At 47.4% G+C, this 19,072-nt stretch overlaps 1 protein-coding gene across 1 annotated transcript in view; it reads left to right on the forward strand.

Annotated features, from left to right (window-relative positions):
* Positions 1 to 863: 863 nt before the first annotated feature.
* Positions 864 to 19,072, forward strand: part of PCGF6 (polycomb group ring finger 6) — a 45,796-nt gene continuing 27,587 nt past the window's right edge. The window contains exons 1-6 of the mRNA XM_074959427.1: positions 864 to 1,168; positions 5,548 to 5,647; positions 7,068 to 7,164; positions 7,921 to 7,976; positions 12,411 to 12,470; positions 14,176 to 14,284. Of these exons, the coding sequence (XP_074815528.1) occupies positions 890 to 1,168; positions 5,548 to 5,647; positions 7,068 to 7,164; positions 7,921 to 7,976; positions 12,411 to 12,470; positions 14,176 to 14,284 (701 nt within the window). The 5' untranslated portion in view covers positions 864 to 889. The remainder of the gene's footprint in view (positions 1,169 to 5,547; positions 5,648 to 7,067; positions 7,165 to 7,920; positions 7,977 to 12,410; positions 12,471 to 14,175; positions 14,285 to 19,072) is intronic.

Consider the following 19,072-nt stretch of genomic DNA (forward strand, 5'->3'; position numbering starts at 1 on the left):
GGCAAAAGGGCGGGAGCCCGGCGCCTTTTGCGACACGTCGGGTATGGATTTACGGCAGCGGGGTGTCATGCTCTGCCAGTGCTGTAGAGGAAGAGATGTCCAATGAGTCTTTCCTTGTCTTTAAGCCTGGATCCTGCCTATTGTTCCATGACAGCAGCCCCTTGCCCCTGTGGGGAGCCTGAATGACTTAATTTGACCAGCCTGAGAAACTTTCAGGATCAGGACCAAATCTGCACTGTCTTCCCAGATAGGGATTGCATTTTGTCTCCTCCCACTCCCATTTCTTTCGTCTGTCACCATTATTGCTTGCACTATATGTTAAGACATGGCAGTGTCTGCCCCTCTGCTGGTGCTGCCCTTTTAGACTGCCATCCCAAAGCTCTCCCTTTGAGTATCTCTCCCAGACCTGAAGAGCTCTGTGTATACTAGAAATCTTGTCTCTTTCACTAACAGCATTGGTCCAATAGAAGATATTACATCCCAAACCTTGTCTCTATTAATTTTAAGGGCAGTTAGTAAAATCCTCTCTGGAATGCAGGATTTTGTGACCCATGTGTTGCCAGGGGATATTTAATGCCCACTTCGTAGCTTGACATTTAATTCTTGGCTAGGGAAAGGTGGGTGTGCGGAAAGAGCACAGCAATTTTTAAAACTACATTTCCCAGCATCCCTTGAGCGGTCATGGCGCATGTGCACAGTCGCAAGCTCATCGAGGCGAAGTACACTACGATTCCCGGCGTGCTTCTCCACCTTGTTAGCACGCATGCGCACTGCCTCACGCGCCGTCCTGGCGGAACGGCGAGCGCAGAAGAGGGGTTGAGAACTACATTTCCCGTCGTCCCTTCTGGGGCCCGGCTGCCGATCCCGCTGTAGTGCCCCCCCTTTAGCCATGGACATGGAGGTGGATGTCGGCTCGGTGATCTCGGGCCTGTCCGGCGGGGATGGGGCGGGCCTAGGGCCGGGCGAGGAGGAGCTGGAGGTCGGGGGCGCCCCTGGCTGCTCTGGGGCCGGCTCCCTCCAGTTCGACTTCGAGAGGAGCCGCTCTGAATCCAGCGGGGAGGAAGAGGAGGAGGAGCTGGAGGAAGAGGAGCTGGAGGGGGGCCCCGGGGCCGGCTTCGGGGCCTGCCGAGAGGAGGAGGGGGAGCTGGACTCGGACGATGAGCGTGAGGTAATGGGGGGGGCCACCAAACACCAAGGCCCGGATTGGGCAGAGCGGGCGGGGAGGGTGGTCCAATCGCGCCTCGAGACAAGGCCCATGTGACCACCAACCTCTCCCAATAGAGACAGCAGCTCCCAGCATGCACCACTCTGCCTGGAGAGCGATGCCCCGCTTCATGAGGGGATACTCCCAGCACGCACCACTCTGCCTGGAGAGCGATGCCCCGCTTCATGAGGGGATACTCCCGGCATGCACCGCTCTGCCTGGAGAGCAGGGCCCCCGCTTCATGAGGGGATACTCCCAGCATGCACCTCTCTGCCTGGAGAGCAGGGCCCCCGCTTCATGAGGGGATACTCCTGGCATGCACCGCTCTGCCTGGAGAGCAGGGCCCCCGCTTCATGAGGGGATACTCCCGGCATGCACCACTCTACCTGGAGAGCGATGCCCCCGCTTCATGAGGGGATACTCCCGGCATGCACTGCTCTGCCTGGAGAGCAGGGCCCCCGCTTCATGAGGGGATACTCCCAGCATGCACCTCTCTGCCCGGAGAGCGATGCCCCTGCTTCATGAGGGGATACTCCCAGCATGCACCACTCTGCCTGGAGAGCAGGGCCCCCGCTTCATGAGGGGATAGTCCCAGCATGCACCGCTCTGCCTGGAGAGAGATGCCCCTGCTTCATGAGGGGATAGTCCTGGCATGCACCGCTCTGCCTGGAGAGCGATGCCCCTGCTTCATGAGGGGATACTCCCAGCATGCATTGCTCTGTGTGGAGAGCAGGCGAGGTGCCCCCTACTTTAGGAGGGGATAGTTCCCAGCATGCACTGCTGTGCCTGGAGCACAGAGGAGGTGCTCCCCACTTTATGAGGCAGTAGCACCCAACATGCACCTATCTGCCTTAAACCCCAGGAGAGGTGCACACAGTATCAACTAAGAGCAGCTCCTGGCAGGCTCTGCTCCAGCTCAAGCCAAGCAAGGGGTTATCTGGCTCACAAGAGGAAGGGGACAACATCATTCTCTAATTGCCCAGTTCTGTTAATTTCCTCTGAAGCATCTTTTGGAAAACAGTATACTGAGCTAAATGGACCATTGGGCTGACCAAGTATGGCTGTTCTTATGGCCTGAATCTCAGAAATGCCAGCTGTCCAGCTTGAGCCAGGCAGGAGAGGCAGCCCGGCTCTTGATAGGCCCTATTCTTCAGCTTGAGCCAGGCAGGAGGTACAGCCTATGTACTCTTGGGGGAATTCTGCGCCACTGCCCATGCACAGAATTTATCTTCCCCTCAGATTTATTTGCTTCCCCGCAGAAAAATGACTTTCTGATGAGGAAGCGAAGGGAAGCCACAAGAGCAGTAATGCAACCCTCCCCAGCAGTATATTTTGGGTGCCCAGGGCAGCCAGCAGAGAGGCAAATCACTGTGGGGCAGGAGGCAGAACTGAGGAAGACCTGGCTGGTGGCTCTTGCCCTGTGCCGGGCTCAGCTGCTAGTCCAGGCTGGGCTTGGGAGGACGGGACCCTCTCTTCCTTTGCACAGCATCCAGGGCTGTTTCAAACCACCCCCATATTTCTCCCCCAGCTGTAGGAAACTCTGCAAACTCTTCCCCCTTTCCCCCCGGCTTCTTGCACCTATCGCTCCTCAGCTGTAGGGGGAAGGATCCCTGTACAGGGAGCTGCTCCCCTATCCGCCCAACCCACATGCATCCAGACCCCCTCATACCCAGACCTTCCTGCCGAGCCTCACCCCCTACACTCAGAACCCCCCAGATGAGCCCCACTCCCGCTGGACCACCCTGACGAGCCACCCGCATCCAGATCCCCATCCCCACCAAGCCACAGCCAGTTGCACCTGGATCCCCACCCCACTGAGTCCCACTCCCCTGCATCTGGATGCCCCCCCACACCCAGACCCCCCTGCCGAGCTCTATTCTCCCCATTTCCCTCCTGCTGAGCACCAACCACCTTCACCTGGAGCCCCCTGCAGAGTCCCATTACCATTGCACCCAGAACCCTACAACAAGCCCCTGTGCATCCAGATCCCCTCCACACCTGGATTGCCCACTGAGCCACCTGCACCCAGATTGCCCCACACAGAACCCTCTCAACCCATACCTGGATCCCCGCACATTAAACCGAACCACACTTGGATCCTGCCTTGCTGAGCCTATCTGGTGCACCTGGCATGGAGCAGCACGGCTCTGGGGTGTTTCTGGGGCAGGCCCCGTCCTTGCTCTGTGTCAGGGTTGGGTGCAGCCTCACCGCTGAATCTGTGTCTGGGGGAAGTGGGAGAAGAGCTGCACAGTGATCTCCCACCTCTGTGCAGCTAGTGTCCTGTGCTCCTCACTGCCATGCTGGAGCTTCCGCATTTATTTGACAAATACAATTTGCAGAATTTTGCAGAATTCTAAAATATTGTATGGAGAATTTTAATTTTTTTGGCGTGGAATTTTTAATTTTTGGCACAGAATGCCCGCAGGAGTAAGCCTGTGTTGACAACAGTTCCCAACATGTAATATTTTATCTCCATCAAAGCCCTCTTACAGAGAGACTACCTAGGTGAGACAAGAGCTCTCATTGTGCAGCATGGCCTGGCTGTTTGGATCAAGATAGAACCTAGCATGCTTAAAGTGAGGGGGAACAGGTGGATGTCAGGAAGTTGGGAAGGGGTGAGGTTGCAATAGTTAAGCTAGGATACAATGCCCTGGATGAGAGATTTAGTAATGTATACAGAGAGAATAAGCAGAGGTGAGCTTTTGTTATAGCCGTGATGTGTGTGGTTAGAGAGAAGGCAGTTCTGGATAATACCCAAGTTTTGAGTGACCAAGAGGATGATGGTATTGTCAGCCATGACAAAGGAGGACAGAGCCGGCATGGGAATCAATGACCATGTAACTCTCTGGCCTGTGTTATATGGGAAGTCAGACTAGATGATCACATTGGTCCCTTCTGGCTTTGGAATCGATGAGAGTGGAGAATTAATGCTGTTTGACAAGGAAGATGGCAGAAGCAAAGAAGGGTAGAATGATGTTGTAGTGAAGGAAGTCTGAGTGGTCATGAGACTTTCTTCAGAGACTTTCGGAGCATGGGAATAAAACCAGAGAAAGCAGATATTAGGGGTATCCAAAGGTTGGTGAGATGGAATGAATCAGGATGGTGGAGAGTACAGAAGGAATGGAGACAATGAACATCTTCATGAAAGGTTTCAGAGTAGCAGCCGTGTTAGTCTGTATCCGCAAAAAGAACAGGAGTACTTGTGGCAACTTAGAGACTAACAAATTTATTTGAGCATAAGCTTTCCTGAGCTACAGCTCACTTCATCAGATGCATGCAGAGGAAAATACAGTAGGGAGATTTTATATACACAGAGAACATGAAACAATGGGTGTTACCATACACACTGTAACAAGAGTGATCAGGTAAGGTGAGCTATTACCAGCAGGAGAGCGGGGGACGGGCAGGAAAACCTTTTGTAGTGATAATCAAGATGGGCCATTTCCAGCATTTCATTTCATTTCCATGAAAGAGAGGGAAGAAAGGGCAGGAAGTGGGTATAAGGTTGAAAGTGTTTGAAAAGTTGTGGATGATGGTGGGTCAGAGGTCCCAGAACGACTAGGTGCGGGCAAGGAGGCAGGTGAATGATGATGCAGGAGACTTGGACTAGATTGGAGGAGTTCATTTATTTAAAATTACACCTTAAATCGTGAAGTACACTCTTGAAAAGTCTGCATTTCAGGATGGACACCCTTCCAGTCCTGTGAAGGAAAGTCATTCTGGCCCAGAGTAACAGATTTCTGTCAGAAAAGAACTGGTGGATTTGTTCCTCCCTTATAACTCTCTACCTCTCTGGCAAATGTACTTTTTTTATCAAAATCCAGTGCGGTATAATTGCAGTCCCTGCCTTAATATGTATTAATATGCGGTATATGCGGTATAATTGCAGTCCCTGCCTTATGTGAACCTAGATACATGTTGAAACAAAAGGCCAGGACTTTCTCAGATTCAGAACTGAGGGCCCATTACACAGTCTATTGCACGCTCCTCAGATAAAGATTTTAGCTTGCTACCACCCTGCACTTCATTAATACCGGTAAAGTGCCATATTCTCTGAGTTGTCCAGTCCAAAGGAGCTGTTTATAATTTGCATTTTAGAAGTGCTTCGTGAAATACATTGAATTGCTGTGTTTGCAGAAAGGTCAATTCAGAAAAATAGATGGGAACCTTTAGGAGCTGCATTTGAAGTAGTACTGCTGTTCAGGGCCATGCAATGTCGATCCAGGTGCTGCATATTGACACACATCTTTCCATTCTTAATGTGGCTTGAGGTTGTGAGAAGCTGGAGTGAGAAATCTGTTGCTTTAACCTGTATTCTCAAACAATTTCAATTGTATTCATAGCGCATGATAAACCTGTCTGAGTTGACGCCTTACATCTTGTGTTCCATCTGCAAAGGTTATTTTGTAGACGCCACGACCATTACAGAGTGTCTTCATACGTGTAAGTATTCGTATTAGCCTTTTTAAGAATTTAGTTCCAAATTTAGAAAGAGATCAGCTACCAAAACATGATGAGTGAGATTTTTCATGTCCTCACGCTGGGAATTGCCTATCTAAAATGGTGGTATTTGCTGTTTATTCCTTACCTTACGTGGCTGAGGGCTCTTGAGTATTTCTGGGAGATCAACGGAAAGTTTTTGTCTGTAGCAGGCTCAGAAATGCCTGTTCAAGATTCCTGTATTTTCTGTCAGGATGGGCCAAAAGCTGTGGTTTATTTAAATAGGTCTGGTAGCGTGGCTGAGGATCGCCCTTTATAATGTTCCAGACAGCCTTTCCTCAACCAAACGTGCTACTAGAGAGATTCAACTTGTCTCACTGGGGAACAGAGATATCCTTCCCTCAGCCAACTTCTGTTGCTGACAGAGGTCCATAAAAGCAGAGAAATCAATTTCTAATATAATAGGCCAAAACTGTTAGTAATTCACCACTAACTTGTAGCAGCCAGTGAGGTTGTTTGCTGTTTTGAAATACAAGGGAAAGCTGTACAATGCCTTGAAAAGAAGAATGGGTTAGGGCAGTGTCTCCTTTAATTTTTCCCACGCATGTGTGGAATGAATTTTGTTATGTGCACCAGTATGGAGGTAATGTGTGACACATCACCTCCATACTGGTGCACATAACAAAATTCATGTGGGGGTGGGGCCGAGGGGTTTGGAGTGTGGGAGGGGGGCTCAGGGCTGGGGCAGAGTGTTGGGGTGCGGGGGGGGAGGGGGGGAGGTCTCCAGCTAGGTTTGCAGGCTCTGGGGTGAGGGGTGCAAGCTGCCCAGAGGCTACAGCATGGAGAGAGGACTCCTACCAGCTCTCTCTCCCACAGCAGCACCTGGGTTTGGGGGCGGGGAAGAGGCGCCTTTCCCCCAGCCAAGGCAGGTCTGTGCCGGGGCTAGGTTGGGACCGGGGAGGAGCGCCTCTCCGCCGGCTGTGGCAAGTCTGGGGCAGGTACATGTTGAGGCCGGGGGAGGGGTGCCTCTCCCCCAGCCACGGCAGGTCCGTGCTGGGAGACAGGCGCCTCTCCCAGCTGCAACAGGTCCGTGCTGGGGGATAGGCCCCTCTCCCTGCCGCAGCTCTGAGCCCCTGCGTGGAGCTTAATAGGCAGCTGTGCGGCCATGCAGCTTAGAAGGAATTTAGGGTTAGGGTTAAAAATTCACACTAAACTGATGCTGAGTTTAAATTCACTCTAATGTTAATGTTGCCAACATGTGAAATGTTTACATAAAAATTAAATTGACTTAATTAATTTTGCTTAATTTATTTTCATATACTTGCTGTTGTCTGAGCACTGTCTCAAGCTAATTACTTCCTGTATTATCTTCAGTAAACATTTGCTACAATATAATGGGCTTTTCAATTTTTTTTCTGTACAGTCTGTAAAAGCTGCATAGTAAGACATTTTTACTACAGTAACAGATGCCCAAAATGCAACATTGTTGTACATCAGACACAACCTCTTTATAATATCAGGTAATAAGAGTATCTCAATTATTGATGTTATTTTAGTTTATTATTTTAATGTTAAAGAAACACAGGTTTAAAACATTTATATTTACCTGTAATATTTAGATTTTTGTGTGTGTTTAGAGCAGGGGTCTCAAACACGCGGCCCGCGAGGTAATTTTCTGCAGCCCACCAGCTCCACGGGGCTCCCCCCCCCCCCAGCATTTACCTAGAGCAGCTCCAGCCTGGCGTGCACCAGGGACAGAGGAGGCTCCCTCCCTGCCTGCTCTGCCCTGCCCCTGCGCCGCTCCAGGAAGCGGCCGGGACCTGGGGGAGTGGGGGCACAGGGGTCTGTGTGTTGCCCTGGCCGCTCCTCCAGGTACCTCTCCCGAAGCTCCCATTGGCCGGGGTTCCCAACTTAATCTTCCATTTGGTTTTGTATAACTTTAACAAAACCTATATTGCAAGCCTAAGGTACTCGACAATAGCTTTGAATATATACTGCAGATTTCTTCTTCCTTCTCTGAAGATGCATTTTCAGCTCAAGTGGTTTATTTTCCTGAGGTGCTATAGCCAGGAGCTGAACACAGACAGGGAGAGTTCGGTGCTTTGTCATTTTCTTGTTGGTGTGTACTGTGTTCAGCAGTATATTTAGCTCCTCTACAAAAATGTTATGATTAATCTAAGTGTTTTTATATTACACCCAAAAGATGTCCATGTTATTGTGCGAATGTGTCCTGCCTAACTAAGGATCATTCCCCTTCTTTTTTTTCTTCTTGTTAGGTTGGATCGTCAGTTACAAGACATAGTGTATAAATTAGTTGTCAATCTGGAGGACAGTAAGTCTATTTTCACTCCATTACCATCCTGGTGTCGTAATAAATAGGAAGGACTTGAACTGACAAGCTGGTAGCCACTTTAATTCAGGTTTCAGAGTAGCAGCCGTGTTAGTTTGTATTAGCAAAAAGAAAAGGAGTACTTGTGGCACCTTAGAGACTAACCAATTTATTTGAGCATAAGCTTTCGTGAGCTACAGCTCACTTCATCATATTTCCGCATTTCAGCTCCTTAAAATGGTCAAACTTAAATGTTTTTCTTAAAAACTAGTTTTGCATTGTCCATAAATCCTACTAGCCACACAGATTGGTGTTTGTCAGGCTGCTAAGATGCTATTACACACAGTCCATGAACACAATGAAACTTCTGTCCTCTGACATGATGTGGGTCACCCACTGTAGTCACTATGATGGTATCAGTAATGACTAGGAGGGTGGTGAAGCACTGGAATGGGTTACCTAGGGAGATGGTGGAATCTCCATCTTTAGAGTTTTTTAAGGCCCGGCTTGACAAAGCCCTAGCTGGGATGATTTAGTTGGTGTTGGTCCTGCTTTGAGCAGGGGGTTGGACTAGATGACCTCCTGAGGTCTCTTCCAACCCTGATATCTATGATTCTATGACTCCATAGTTAAGCTTGTATTGAGATTTGTAAAATGTGTGTGTACCAGTTTTAAGTAATTGCATTTAATTTCCAGGCCTTCCACACAAAACTTTGCACACTAACTCTCCAGGGGACAATTGAATGTTCCATAATATCTTTTTCCTCACAGGTTTATTAACATTGGCAGAGCACAAATTTTAAAATGCCCCCTCTTTGAAATTTGGACTGCACCGTAACTGGTGTGTGGATTTTGTGTTTGTTTTTGTTTTGCTCCCTATATCTAAAGAACCACAGTTGCCACAAACTCCAGACATCATGCACACACCTGCATATTTTTAAATATAACAAACTAATTCCCCTAATTCATCATAATCTCATTTAGTTCCACCTTGAGTAGCTCCTGAAACAGCCTGGTTCTGTAAATTACTTCAATTTTCTAATGCTGTGAAGCCTCCTTTCCTGACTTACCAGATCTGCTCCATGCCCCCTCCCCACTATCCTTGATCCTATAGAGCCAGGGAGCAGTTTGGGCATCAGGGAGCATGGGGAATGAGCTGGGGTGTGAGTAAGGAGAGTGGCTGAGGTTCCTGAGTGCACAAAGCATCACTGAAGTGGGAAGTACTTCAGGTGCTGTTTAGTCATATAGAAACAGGTGTCATGATTTTGGAGTAGCTGTACCACTGACCTCCTGTGTGGTATACTCTTTAAGTTTCAGGGCTCTAGCTGTCACCTCTCTCTGGTTAGGGACTAACATCCTTCTCACCAGGCATTTAGGCTGGCAACCCACATTGCACTTCATTGTGTTTATCCCAGCAGGTCTGACTAGGAGTCCAGACCCTGGTCTTTGCCTTCTCTCCAAGGTCAAAGACCAGTGTGTACTCGAGTTACCAGTAGCCAAACAGCTCTCTTAAAACAGAATGCATTTATTTATGGACAAAAGCATACTGAGAAAACATACAATAAGGTCTAAACACATACTAAATGTATCAGAAGTTGCTACTCTCCCCCCTGTGGGAGTCTGGTAGGTCAGAGTTCCAACCCTTTAACAGGATTGGGTCCCTCTTTGGACAAAAGGTCATGTTCATTTGTTGAATCGAAAGAAAGGCCCCTCAGTCAGTTCAAGCTGCCCTTTCTCTGCATCCCTTGAAGCTGGTCTGAACCAGTATATCTAACACATGCACTCTGGCGTGGTATTTCTCTGGGGCTCTTTACAGTCCCAAAGATGGCAGTCATCACCCCCTGCTGTTCTTAGTTTCTGGAGGAGTTGCAGTAACTTTCTCCATGGAGTAGAATACAGTCCCTAGCCCACAATGTTACACAGAACCTTCGTAATGTTGATACAGTACTCTCCAAAGATACTACATGTGGTTGCAATATCTGTCACACTGGGGGATTATCTACTCTACAAAATTAAATCAACTGGAGTTAAGTCGATGTACAGCCACCACAGTAATTAAAGCGGTGGTTCGTGTCCACACTTGCACCTTCTGTCAGCAGTTCATGTCCAGCAACTGAAGTGGGGCTTTGTGGAATACTGACAGCTGGAGCCTCGCAGCCCTGGGGCTGACAGCTTCAGCTATAAGCACGGGGATCACAGCTGGTCTCCCCAGCTGCTAGGCAGGTGCCAGGCTCACAGCTGGGCCCCCCTCCGCCCAACAGCTGAGCTTCCGGGTGCCGGATTCACAGCTCTGAGTCTGCCTCCCACCCCCTTGCTGACAGCCCCAGCTGTGAGCCTGCAGTGGGCTCAACTTCACAGCAGGGAACCTACCAGGAGTGAAATTGACATTCTTGTCAGTTTCACAGCTGCTATTATTTCACATTTTGGCTCCAATTGTCAACCCACAGGGAGCTCAGAGCTGAAGCTCCCTGCTGCTACCCTGGGGCTGTCAGCCCCATGTGGGGCTCGCAGCTGGAGCCCCCAAGGCTGACAGCTGGGGCCCTAGAGGAAATGTGAAATAATAGCAGCTGTGAAACTGACAAGAATGTCAATTTCACTCCTGGTAGGCTTCCTACAGTGAAATTGCACCCCGTACAGCTCACAGCTGGAGCTGTCAGTCCTGTTGCGGGAGGGGAAGAGCGTCCAGTGTGAGCCCTGCTGCCAGGGCTGACAGCTGGGAGCCCTGCTGCTACCTTCTGGTGAGGGATATGGGACGGGGGGAGAGCGCTTGAGTTTGAGTGGCAGTCCCCACCACCAAATCCCTCACCAGGAAGTGGCAGCAAGGCTCTGGGCTGTCAGTGCCATTATGGGAAAGGCTCACAGCTGTGAGCCTGTTCCCTGGGCTGTCAGCACTGGGCAGGGCAGGCAAGGCTCCAGCTGTCTGCCCCCTTGGGGCTGACAGCCAGCAGCTAATGTAAATGATGCAGTGTCTACACAGACACTGCACTGCCCTAACTACATCGACATAAGCTCTATGCCTCTTGTGAAGGTGGAGTTATTATGTCAGTGTAGCGGACCACTTAAACAGCATTGTAGTGTAGACACTGACATAATTAGGTTGATGTAAGCTGCCTTATGTCAACCTAACTCTGTAGTGTAGACCAAGTTTAACCCCCTTCTCACCTCATACCACCTGCCCAGCTTTGTTTTCCCCCATTCAACTGAATGCTGTTGTGAGGAATTGGATGTGTGTATTTTGGTTGGTTATAGCTGAAGAGTCTGTGAGTGTATTTGGTTGTTACAATGTTTGGGGGTGGTAAGGAATGTGTGGATATGAATGGCGGATTAGTTGGTGATTTATAGAGTCCTGCGTGGATATCAATGTATATCCGCAGATGTAAATCAGTATCTGCGGAGCTGCAGGGCTCTACCGGGAACCACAGCAGCGAAAGGAGCAACACGTGGGGCTGCCGCTCCCAGCAGCCATCGCTTGCGCGGGCAGCTCCTCCAGCATGGTTGTACTGCTCGCAGTCCAGCTCTGCCCCTGCCCTGGACAGGAGACGCAGACCACTGCATGGAAGGGACTCTTCTCTCGGAGCATGCGAGCTGCTTGAAAACATAAGCGCAACCAGGGGCAACTGTTGGCGAGCTTGATGTCTGCCCCAGTGGGCAGGGCTGGGGGCATGGCTGCGAGTGGTACAGCCATGCCGGAGGAGCTGTTGGCGCAGGGTGCTGGCTCCTGGGAGCAGCGGCCTGTCATGCTGCTCATTTTGCCACTGCGGTTCCCGGTACAGCCCTGCAGTTCCACGGATATAAATTTGTATCCGCGCAGGGCTCTCGTGATTTATTGGCTGTTCAGTGAATGCCTTGATAAGGAATTCAGTTGAGCAATCTTAGCTAAACACCAAGAAAGGTGATGATGTGGTGATAATATAATAATTTTCAAGCATTGTCTGATTAAATGCATATGACCATTTGCCATCTGGGTTATCTCCCTGGAATGCTTTGAACGCTAGTATGCATCATGGATGATCATCTACATCAGCTTGAAGCACCATTAAAACATGAGCTCTTTTTGTATATCTACAATAACAAAAGTCCACAAACTTTTCAAAGCTGTTGGAGCAAAGTAACTGTTTCTCAGGTATGATTAAGCTAAGGAATAGTGTACAGCATTTGGTACAAAAACGATATATTCTGTGGCAATTTTCCAAGTCCTGGTTATATTCGTTAATAGACTGTACAGTACTAAATTGTTGCGCATAATCTAATATAATTTGTCTCTAATATGAAACACTAAGGGGGCTGCTGTCTCACAGATGCCTGGGAAGCCCCATTAATGCTAATTGGAATTGTTCCAGTAAATTCCTTAAGCAGCTATTGGAAACTAGACAGCCAGGTATTGTATTTGCCATAGGTAACAAAGCCCAGTTTACAGTGTATTTTGTATTTTTTCAGGAGAGAAAAAGCAGATGCATGATTTCTATAAAGAAAGAGGTCTAGAAGTACCCAAACCTGGTGAGTTTATTATTACTTTACTTTGGGGGAATAAGTACAGTATTACAAAAAGATAAAATTTTAAATATTTCCTAACAGTAGTCTTTCTTTTTGAAATAGTGGTTCACTGTTGGAAGAAATGCCACAATGATCTGAACTCTGTTTCAAGTTATTGAGATTTATTTTGAATTGTTTTGGTTTTGTGCATGCATGTAAAAGATATGTCATGACCTTTTAGATATTTAATAAAAACTAGGGATGGTCTTACAGTGTGAAAATGCAACAAATAAATTCCAGTACTACATAGTTCAGAAATGCACAGTATTTTATCTGTGACATACTAATTGCTACTCACTTGAATAATCTTCAGTCATTTATCGGTCAAGTCCTTTTAGCTTTCTCTGCTTGTTTCTCTGTAAATAAAATGAAGATTATAGTGCTTCTCTACCTTTCTAGGGTATTATGAAGCTCAATGAACTTATCAGAGACCCATCTAATGAAAAGAAAGGGTAAAAGTGCAAAGTATCTTTTCTGATACTTTACTGATCTTGCGAAGATTTTAAAACAGATGTATAGAACACCTAGATGATCATGATATGGTAGGATCTATCCAATACAGCTTCTTCAAAAGAAAATTGTCCCTCACTAATGTATTGGAATTCTTTGACTATTTCAATAAAATAGTATGCGTAAGAACTGGTAGGCATAATTTATTTGGATTTGCAAAAGGCCTTTGACAAAGTGTCCCTCACGAGGGAAAGAAGGAAAGAAAATAATTAGTCATGATATGAGACACAAAGTGCTGTTCTGTCTCAGACACTGGTTAAGAGAAAGAAAGCACGGGAGAAATAAATAGTCTATTTTCATAATGGCAATATGAATAACAAGGATATCCAAGAGTTGTTATAGTAAATACTAAAGAGCTTTGAAAGAGAGAGAAATCCTCTGTTCTGAGGCATAAGCCAACCACCAGCTACCAGGGTTTAGGAGGAAACTTTTTTGTGGGCATGATATTCTATAGTTGCCCACTACAAGGTTTCTTCCTTTAAGTAGCTGGTTCTGGCCATTGTTGGAGATAGGATATTGGACAAGACAGATCATTGGTCTGATCCACTAAGGTAATTCCTATGAGAATAAACATAACTGAGAACATCTGAACAAACAGACATTATCTTCTATGCTTCAGGATTTCCCAGTCAATGCCACCTCTCTGTGTTTTCCAGGTTTTATACTCTCTGAGGTAGGGGCTGTCTTCATTTGTTGTGTGCTGTGCAGCAACAAGCACATTGTTGGCACTCAACAAATAATCTAAATTGTTGTTGGATTTCAGCCTGTCCCATTGCACAATGCATATTTTATCTAGAACCAGGAAAGATGTGTGTGTGGTGTGCATTTTTGTCTCAGTAAGTGTAATTAAGGTAAGAAATAACTTAAATGATAAGATAATTAAATTATTATATAAGATATTTAAAGATACCGTTAGAAGTTGAAAGATACTTGTGTAAATGACTTTCATGGTCCATTGTGACATAAACCACTGTTCAGAAAGGCGGTATGCTGTATGGTAGGAAAATACCATTATTGGCACTCATACTAAACATGTATTTGAATTAATGAAAGTCATAGTTGAGCTGTGTGGTTATTTATGCCGCATTGTTTGGCTTGTATATCACATACAGTGAACTTCAGCAGCTGATACATTTTTTCATCACTTTGATTTCTTTAGCTGTCCCACAGCCAGTCCCTGTGAGCAGAGGAAGACCTCGGAAAGTCTTGGGATCAGTGTTTCGAATCCCACCAGAACTTGATGTCTCACTGCTTTTGGAGTTCATTGGGTGAGTCAAACAAAGACCTGCAGCAGGTGTAAAACTGTAAGAAAGTGTGTGTGAAATGTGAGCACCACACTTAGATTTTGGAATAACTGTAATGGGAGGGTTTTTTTAAAAGTATCTGTCTGGTGGTGACGGGGTCCTTGGGGTGCAACCTGGACTGTGTGACTGCTGAACTCCGTTCCGCCAGCCTGGGTTCTTCTTGCACTTTGATGCAGATGTCAAGCTACAAACCTCTGATAGGCACTACACTTACACAGCCATACACATGCAGGGACACAGCCAAATGTGTTACATGAATGATCTCCCAGCCACTCATGAACTATCAGTATAGAGGCTCCAGCTGGTTCTCCCCAGCTTTGTACATCTGAACTCATAGAATCATAGACTGTATCATCTTACACGGGTCTGAAGCCTGACCAGTGTAAGTTCATTACTTAGTTCTTCACTTCTTCATAGGACAGTGGCTATGCACCAGCCTTTGTTACCTAAGCTGAGATTTCCTAAGCACTTTAGACAAACTCACTGGTAAGGCTAAAACATAAAAATAAGTTTATTAACTACAGAAAAATGGGTTTTAAGTGATTATACATGGTAGGCAGAAAGGTCAGAGATAGTTACCTTAAGAAAATTAAAAGTAAACACGCATTCTAAATCCTAAACTTTTAGTCTAAGCAAGAGTTGAATTGAACAGCTTTTCTCACCCTGACAGATGTTACAATCAGGTTACAGTTCCTCACTGTACAGACTGGGCACCCTTCCAGCCTGGGACCAAACTGCCTCAGTTCAAAGTCTTTTGTCCTCCAGACATTCTTCCCGGTGTTGAGTTGGGGGGGAGGGGAGAGAGGCCAATTGATGTTTCACGGTCTCTCTTTTTATACCTTCTTCCAACTTGCTAGAAAGAGAGGCTGGTACTGGGATCTGGGTGGGAAGGCTGGGAATATATGGGCAAGACGATTGTGACTGGATGTCAGGGATGGGATGCTACAAATGGGAGCTAGAGAGGAGAACAGGTGGGGACTGGGAGCCAGTTGGCAGGCAGGGGGTAGAATACTGTGATCTAATGACTAGATGGGGGAGAATAGGACTGGTTGGGCATGAAGACTGGGACTAAGGACCAGGTGAAGGGAGGAGACAGATCTGACAAGAAGCTGGAAGTGAAGGGGGATAACTGGGACTGGTTGGCCAAAGAGACTGGGATAGATAACCAGGGACAGAGGACACCGGGACAAGGAGCCAGGAAGGCAGGGGGATGCTACTAAAATTGGATTAGGAGACCAAGGAGGGAGACTGGGAGCCAGTGGTTGGGGAGGGAGAACCAGGTCGCACAAGGAGCCAGGAGGGAAGAACTGGGACTGACTGGGCAAGGACAGTGGGACTGTCTGAGGGGAGGGGAAGTGACTGGGACTTGGACAGCAAGCCCAGAAGGAGGATTGACTGAGCAAGGAGATTGGAACTGAGATGAGAAACCTAAAGAGTGAAGATTGGGTCAAGGAGCCAGATGTGGGAAAGAGACAGCACTGAGGTAGGGACAGGTCAGAGGGAACAAGACGGAAGGGGTAAAGCCTGTGGGGAGGAATGGGCAGAAGTGTTTGTGCCCACTTGACACTCCCTTCCAGAGTCTGGAATGGAACCAAAGATTCCTGAGTTTCACCATTGAATCATAGAAGATTAGGGTTGGAAGAGACCTCAGGAGGTGATCTAGTCCAACCCGCTGCTCAAAGCAGGACCAACCTCAACTACATCATCCCAGCCAGGGCTTTGTCAAGCCGGGCCTTAAAAACCTCTAAGGATGGAGATTCCACCACCTCCCTAGGTAACCCATTCCAGTGCTTCTCCATCCTCCTAGTGAAATAATTTTTCCTAATATCCAAACCTAGACCTCCCCCGCTGCAACTTGAGACCATTGCTCCTTGTTCTGTCATCTGCCACCACTGAGAACAGCCTAGCTCCATCTTCTTTGGAACCCACCTTCAGGTAGTTGAAGGCTGCTTCAAATACCCCCGCACTTTTCTTTTTTGCAGACTAAATAAGACCAGTTCCCTCAGCCTCTCCTCATAAACCATGTGCCCCAGCCCCCTAATCATTTTCGTTGCCCTCTGCTGGACTCTCTCCAATTTATCCCACATCCTTTCTGTAGTGGATGGCCCAAAACTGGACACAATACTCTAGATGTGGCCTCACCAGTGCCGAATAGAGGGGAGTTATCACTTCCCTCGATCTGCTGGCAACGCTCCTACTAATGCAGCCCAATATGCTGTTAGCCTTCTTGGCAAAAAGGGCACGCTTTTGACTCATATCCAGCTTCTCATCCACTGTAATCCCCAGGTCCTTTCTGCAGAACTGCTGCTTAGCCAGTCGTCCCCAGCCTGTAGCAGTGCATGGGATTCTTCCATCCGCAGTGCAGGACTCTGGACTTCTCCTCGTTGAACCTCATCAGATTTCTTTTGGCCCAATCCTCCAATTTGTCTAGGTCACTCTGGACCCTATTCCTACCCTCCAGTATATCTACCTGTCCCCTCAGCTTAGTGTCATCCGCAAACTTGCTGAGGGTTCAATGCAATCCATCCCATCATCCAGATCATTAATGAAGATGTTGAACAAAACCAGCCCCAGGACTGACCCCTGCTGCACTCCGCTTGATACCAGTTGCCAACTAGATATCGGGCCGTTGATCACTACCCGTTTAGCCCAACAATCTGGCCAGCTTTCTATCCACCTTATAGTCCATTCATCCAATCCATACCCTTGTGTTTCCTCCCAGTATCCCACTTACCTCAGGGCTTAGGTCTCCATCCCCAGCGAACCTAGTTTAAAGTCCTCCTCACTAAGTTAGCAAGCCTGCCAGTGAAATGCTCTTCCCTCTCTTCGTTAGGTGGATCCCATCTCTTCCTAGCAATCCTCCTTCCTGGAACAACATCACATGGTCGAAGAATCCAAAGCCCTCTCTCTGACACCACCTGCGTAACCATGCATTTACCTCCACAATTGGATCGTCCCTACCTGGGCCTTTTCCTTCAACAGGGAGGATGGAGGAGAACATGACTTGTGCCTCAAACTCCTTTATCCTTCTTCCCAGAGCCACGTAGACTGCAGTGACCCATTCAAGGTCATTCTTGGCAGTATCATTGGTGCCCACGTGGAGAAGTATGAAGGGGTAGCGGTCCGAGGGCTTGATCAGTCTCAGCAGACACTCCGTCACATCCTGAATTTTAGCTCCAGGCAAGCAACACACTTCTTGAGTTTCCCAGTCTGGGCAGCAGATAGATGACTCCATCCCCCTTAGAGCATGACTCCGTCCCCAAGCACCACCACCACCACCTCTCTCTTGCTGTCAGCAAATATCCAGCAAAACCACTATCCTCGCCTTCCCAGACTGCTGACTAGACAAAGCCATCAGCTCACAAGGCTGCCTAGGCTCAACCCAAATCTCCTGACCAGGCACATTGCCACTCCCCACAGACAAACTGCTGCTCTTCTCACTACTCTGAGCTAGTTCCAGCAAATCACAGTTACCCTTTTCAGCTTCAATTTTACAAGCTGTACTAGCCAACAACTATCCAGCAAACTGTCCCATCCTCCTCTAGTGCTGGCCCATGTAGAGAATAACAATTTACTACTGCTGTCTGGTACTCCATTAGCTCAAGTGGCTGAGGATTGTGCAGTCATTCCAAAGGTTCCAACCCTGCTGATGAACCATGTGAGTGTCAGTATGATGGGATTTCTTTTATTTAATTTTAAGTCTAGGAAATTGCACTCACAAAACTACAATAAAAGGACATTATTACAGTTGCAAAGTCAAGCACTGAAAAGTTAGGAAATGCCAGAAATGCCTGTGTAATCTTAATTTGCCCCCTCCTACACACCCCGTTCCCCTGCATTTTGCATTTAATTATGTAATCACATAATATTTCCACAGGACCCCTGCATCATTCCACACACAGGGCAGACCATGCTCTAGGAATGAATTAAGGGTATGTAGTGAATTAAGCACATCTGTAGGACCCCTGCCTCATTTGTTGCAGAAGTTGAAAGGTATGTGGTGAATGAGACGAGATTTCAGGAAGAGACAGGATGGCATCCTGGCTAAGGCAGTTGAATACTGGCCTGGTAAATTGGATTCTATCCCTGTCTCTGACAAAGACTTTCTCCGTGAGTCTGCACAAGTCACTTAAAAACAGTTCACAGGTGGTCACTAATTATTTGTTCCTTTTTTCTGGATCCCTGACTCAAGACCCAGGAGTCTGATTTTCGGAAGTGCTGAGCAGTCACAATGGGAGCTGTGTTTTGAACATCTGAAGTGCTATAGTATGCAATCAAGTCTTGGGTGTCTCAAATTGGGCACCCAAAATTTGTGGGTACATTTGATCTTAATCTCTGTGCCTCAGTTCCCCATCTGTAAAATGGGGATAATGACTCTTCATCTCACAGGAGCGTTCTGAAAATAAATTAATGTTTGTGAAGCACTTGGATCCCATATTGATGAGCACCATAGAAAAGTCCATGAGGAAATTATAAATTCTGTGTGCAGAGCAAGGTCTGAATATTTTGTAGTAAATAAAGCTGGGAGCCACATTGTCTATTCAAAAAGATCAAGGAGCACTTGTGGCCCCTTAGATTCTGGCCTCTCCTAGCTTTTAAGTGATTGACTTTGCAAACTTAATAATGTTCCTTTAACTCATATTTTAATGTGCTTCTCTACCATAATCAGTGTGATATAACAATATACGTTCCACTAGCACAGTCCATGCAGGTTCCCATTGACTTCAGGCCCATTCCATTGCAAGACTGGGA

This window comes from Natator depressus, chromosome 7, assembly GCF_965152275.1.
Source record: "Natator depressus isolate rNatDep1 chromosome 7, rNatDep2.hap1, whole genome shotgun sequence".
Lineage (NCBI taxonomy): Eukaryota > Metazoa > Chordata > Testudines > Cheloniidae > Natator > Natator depressus.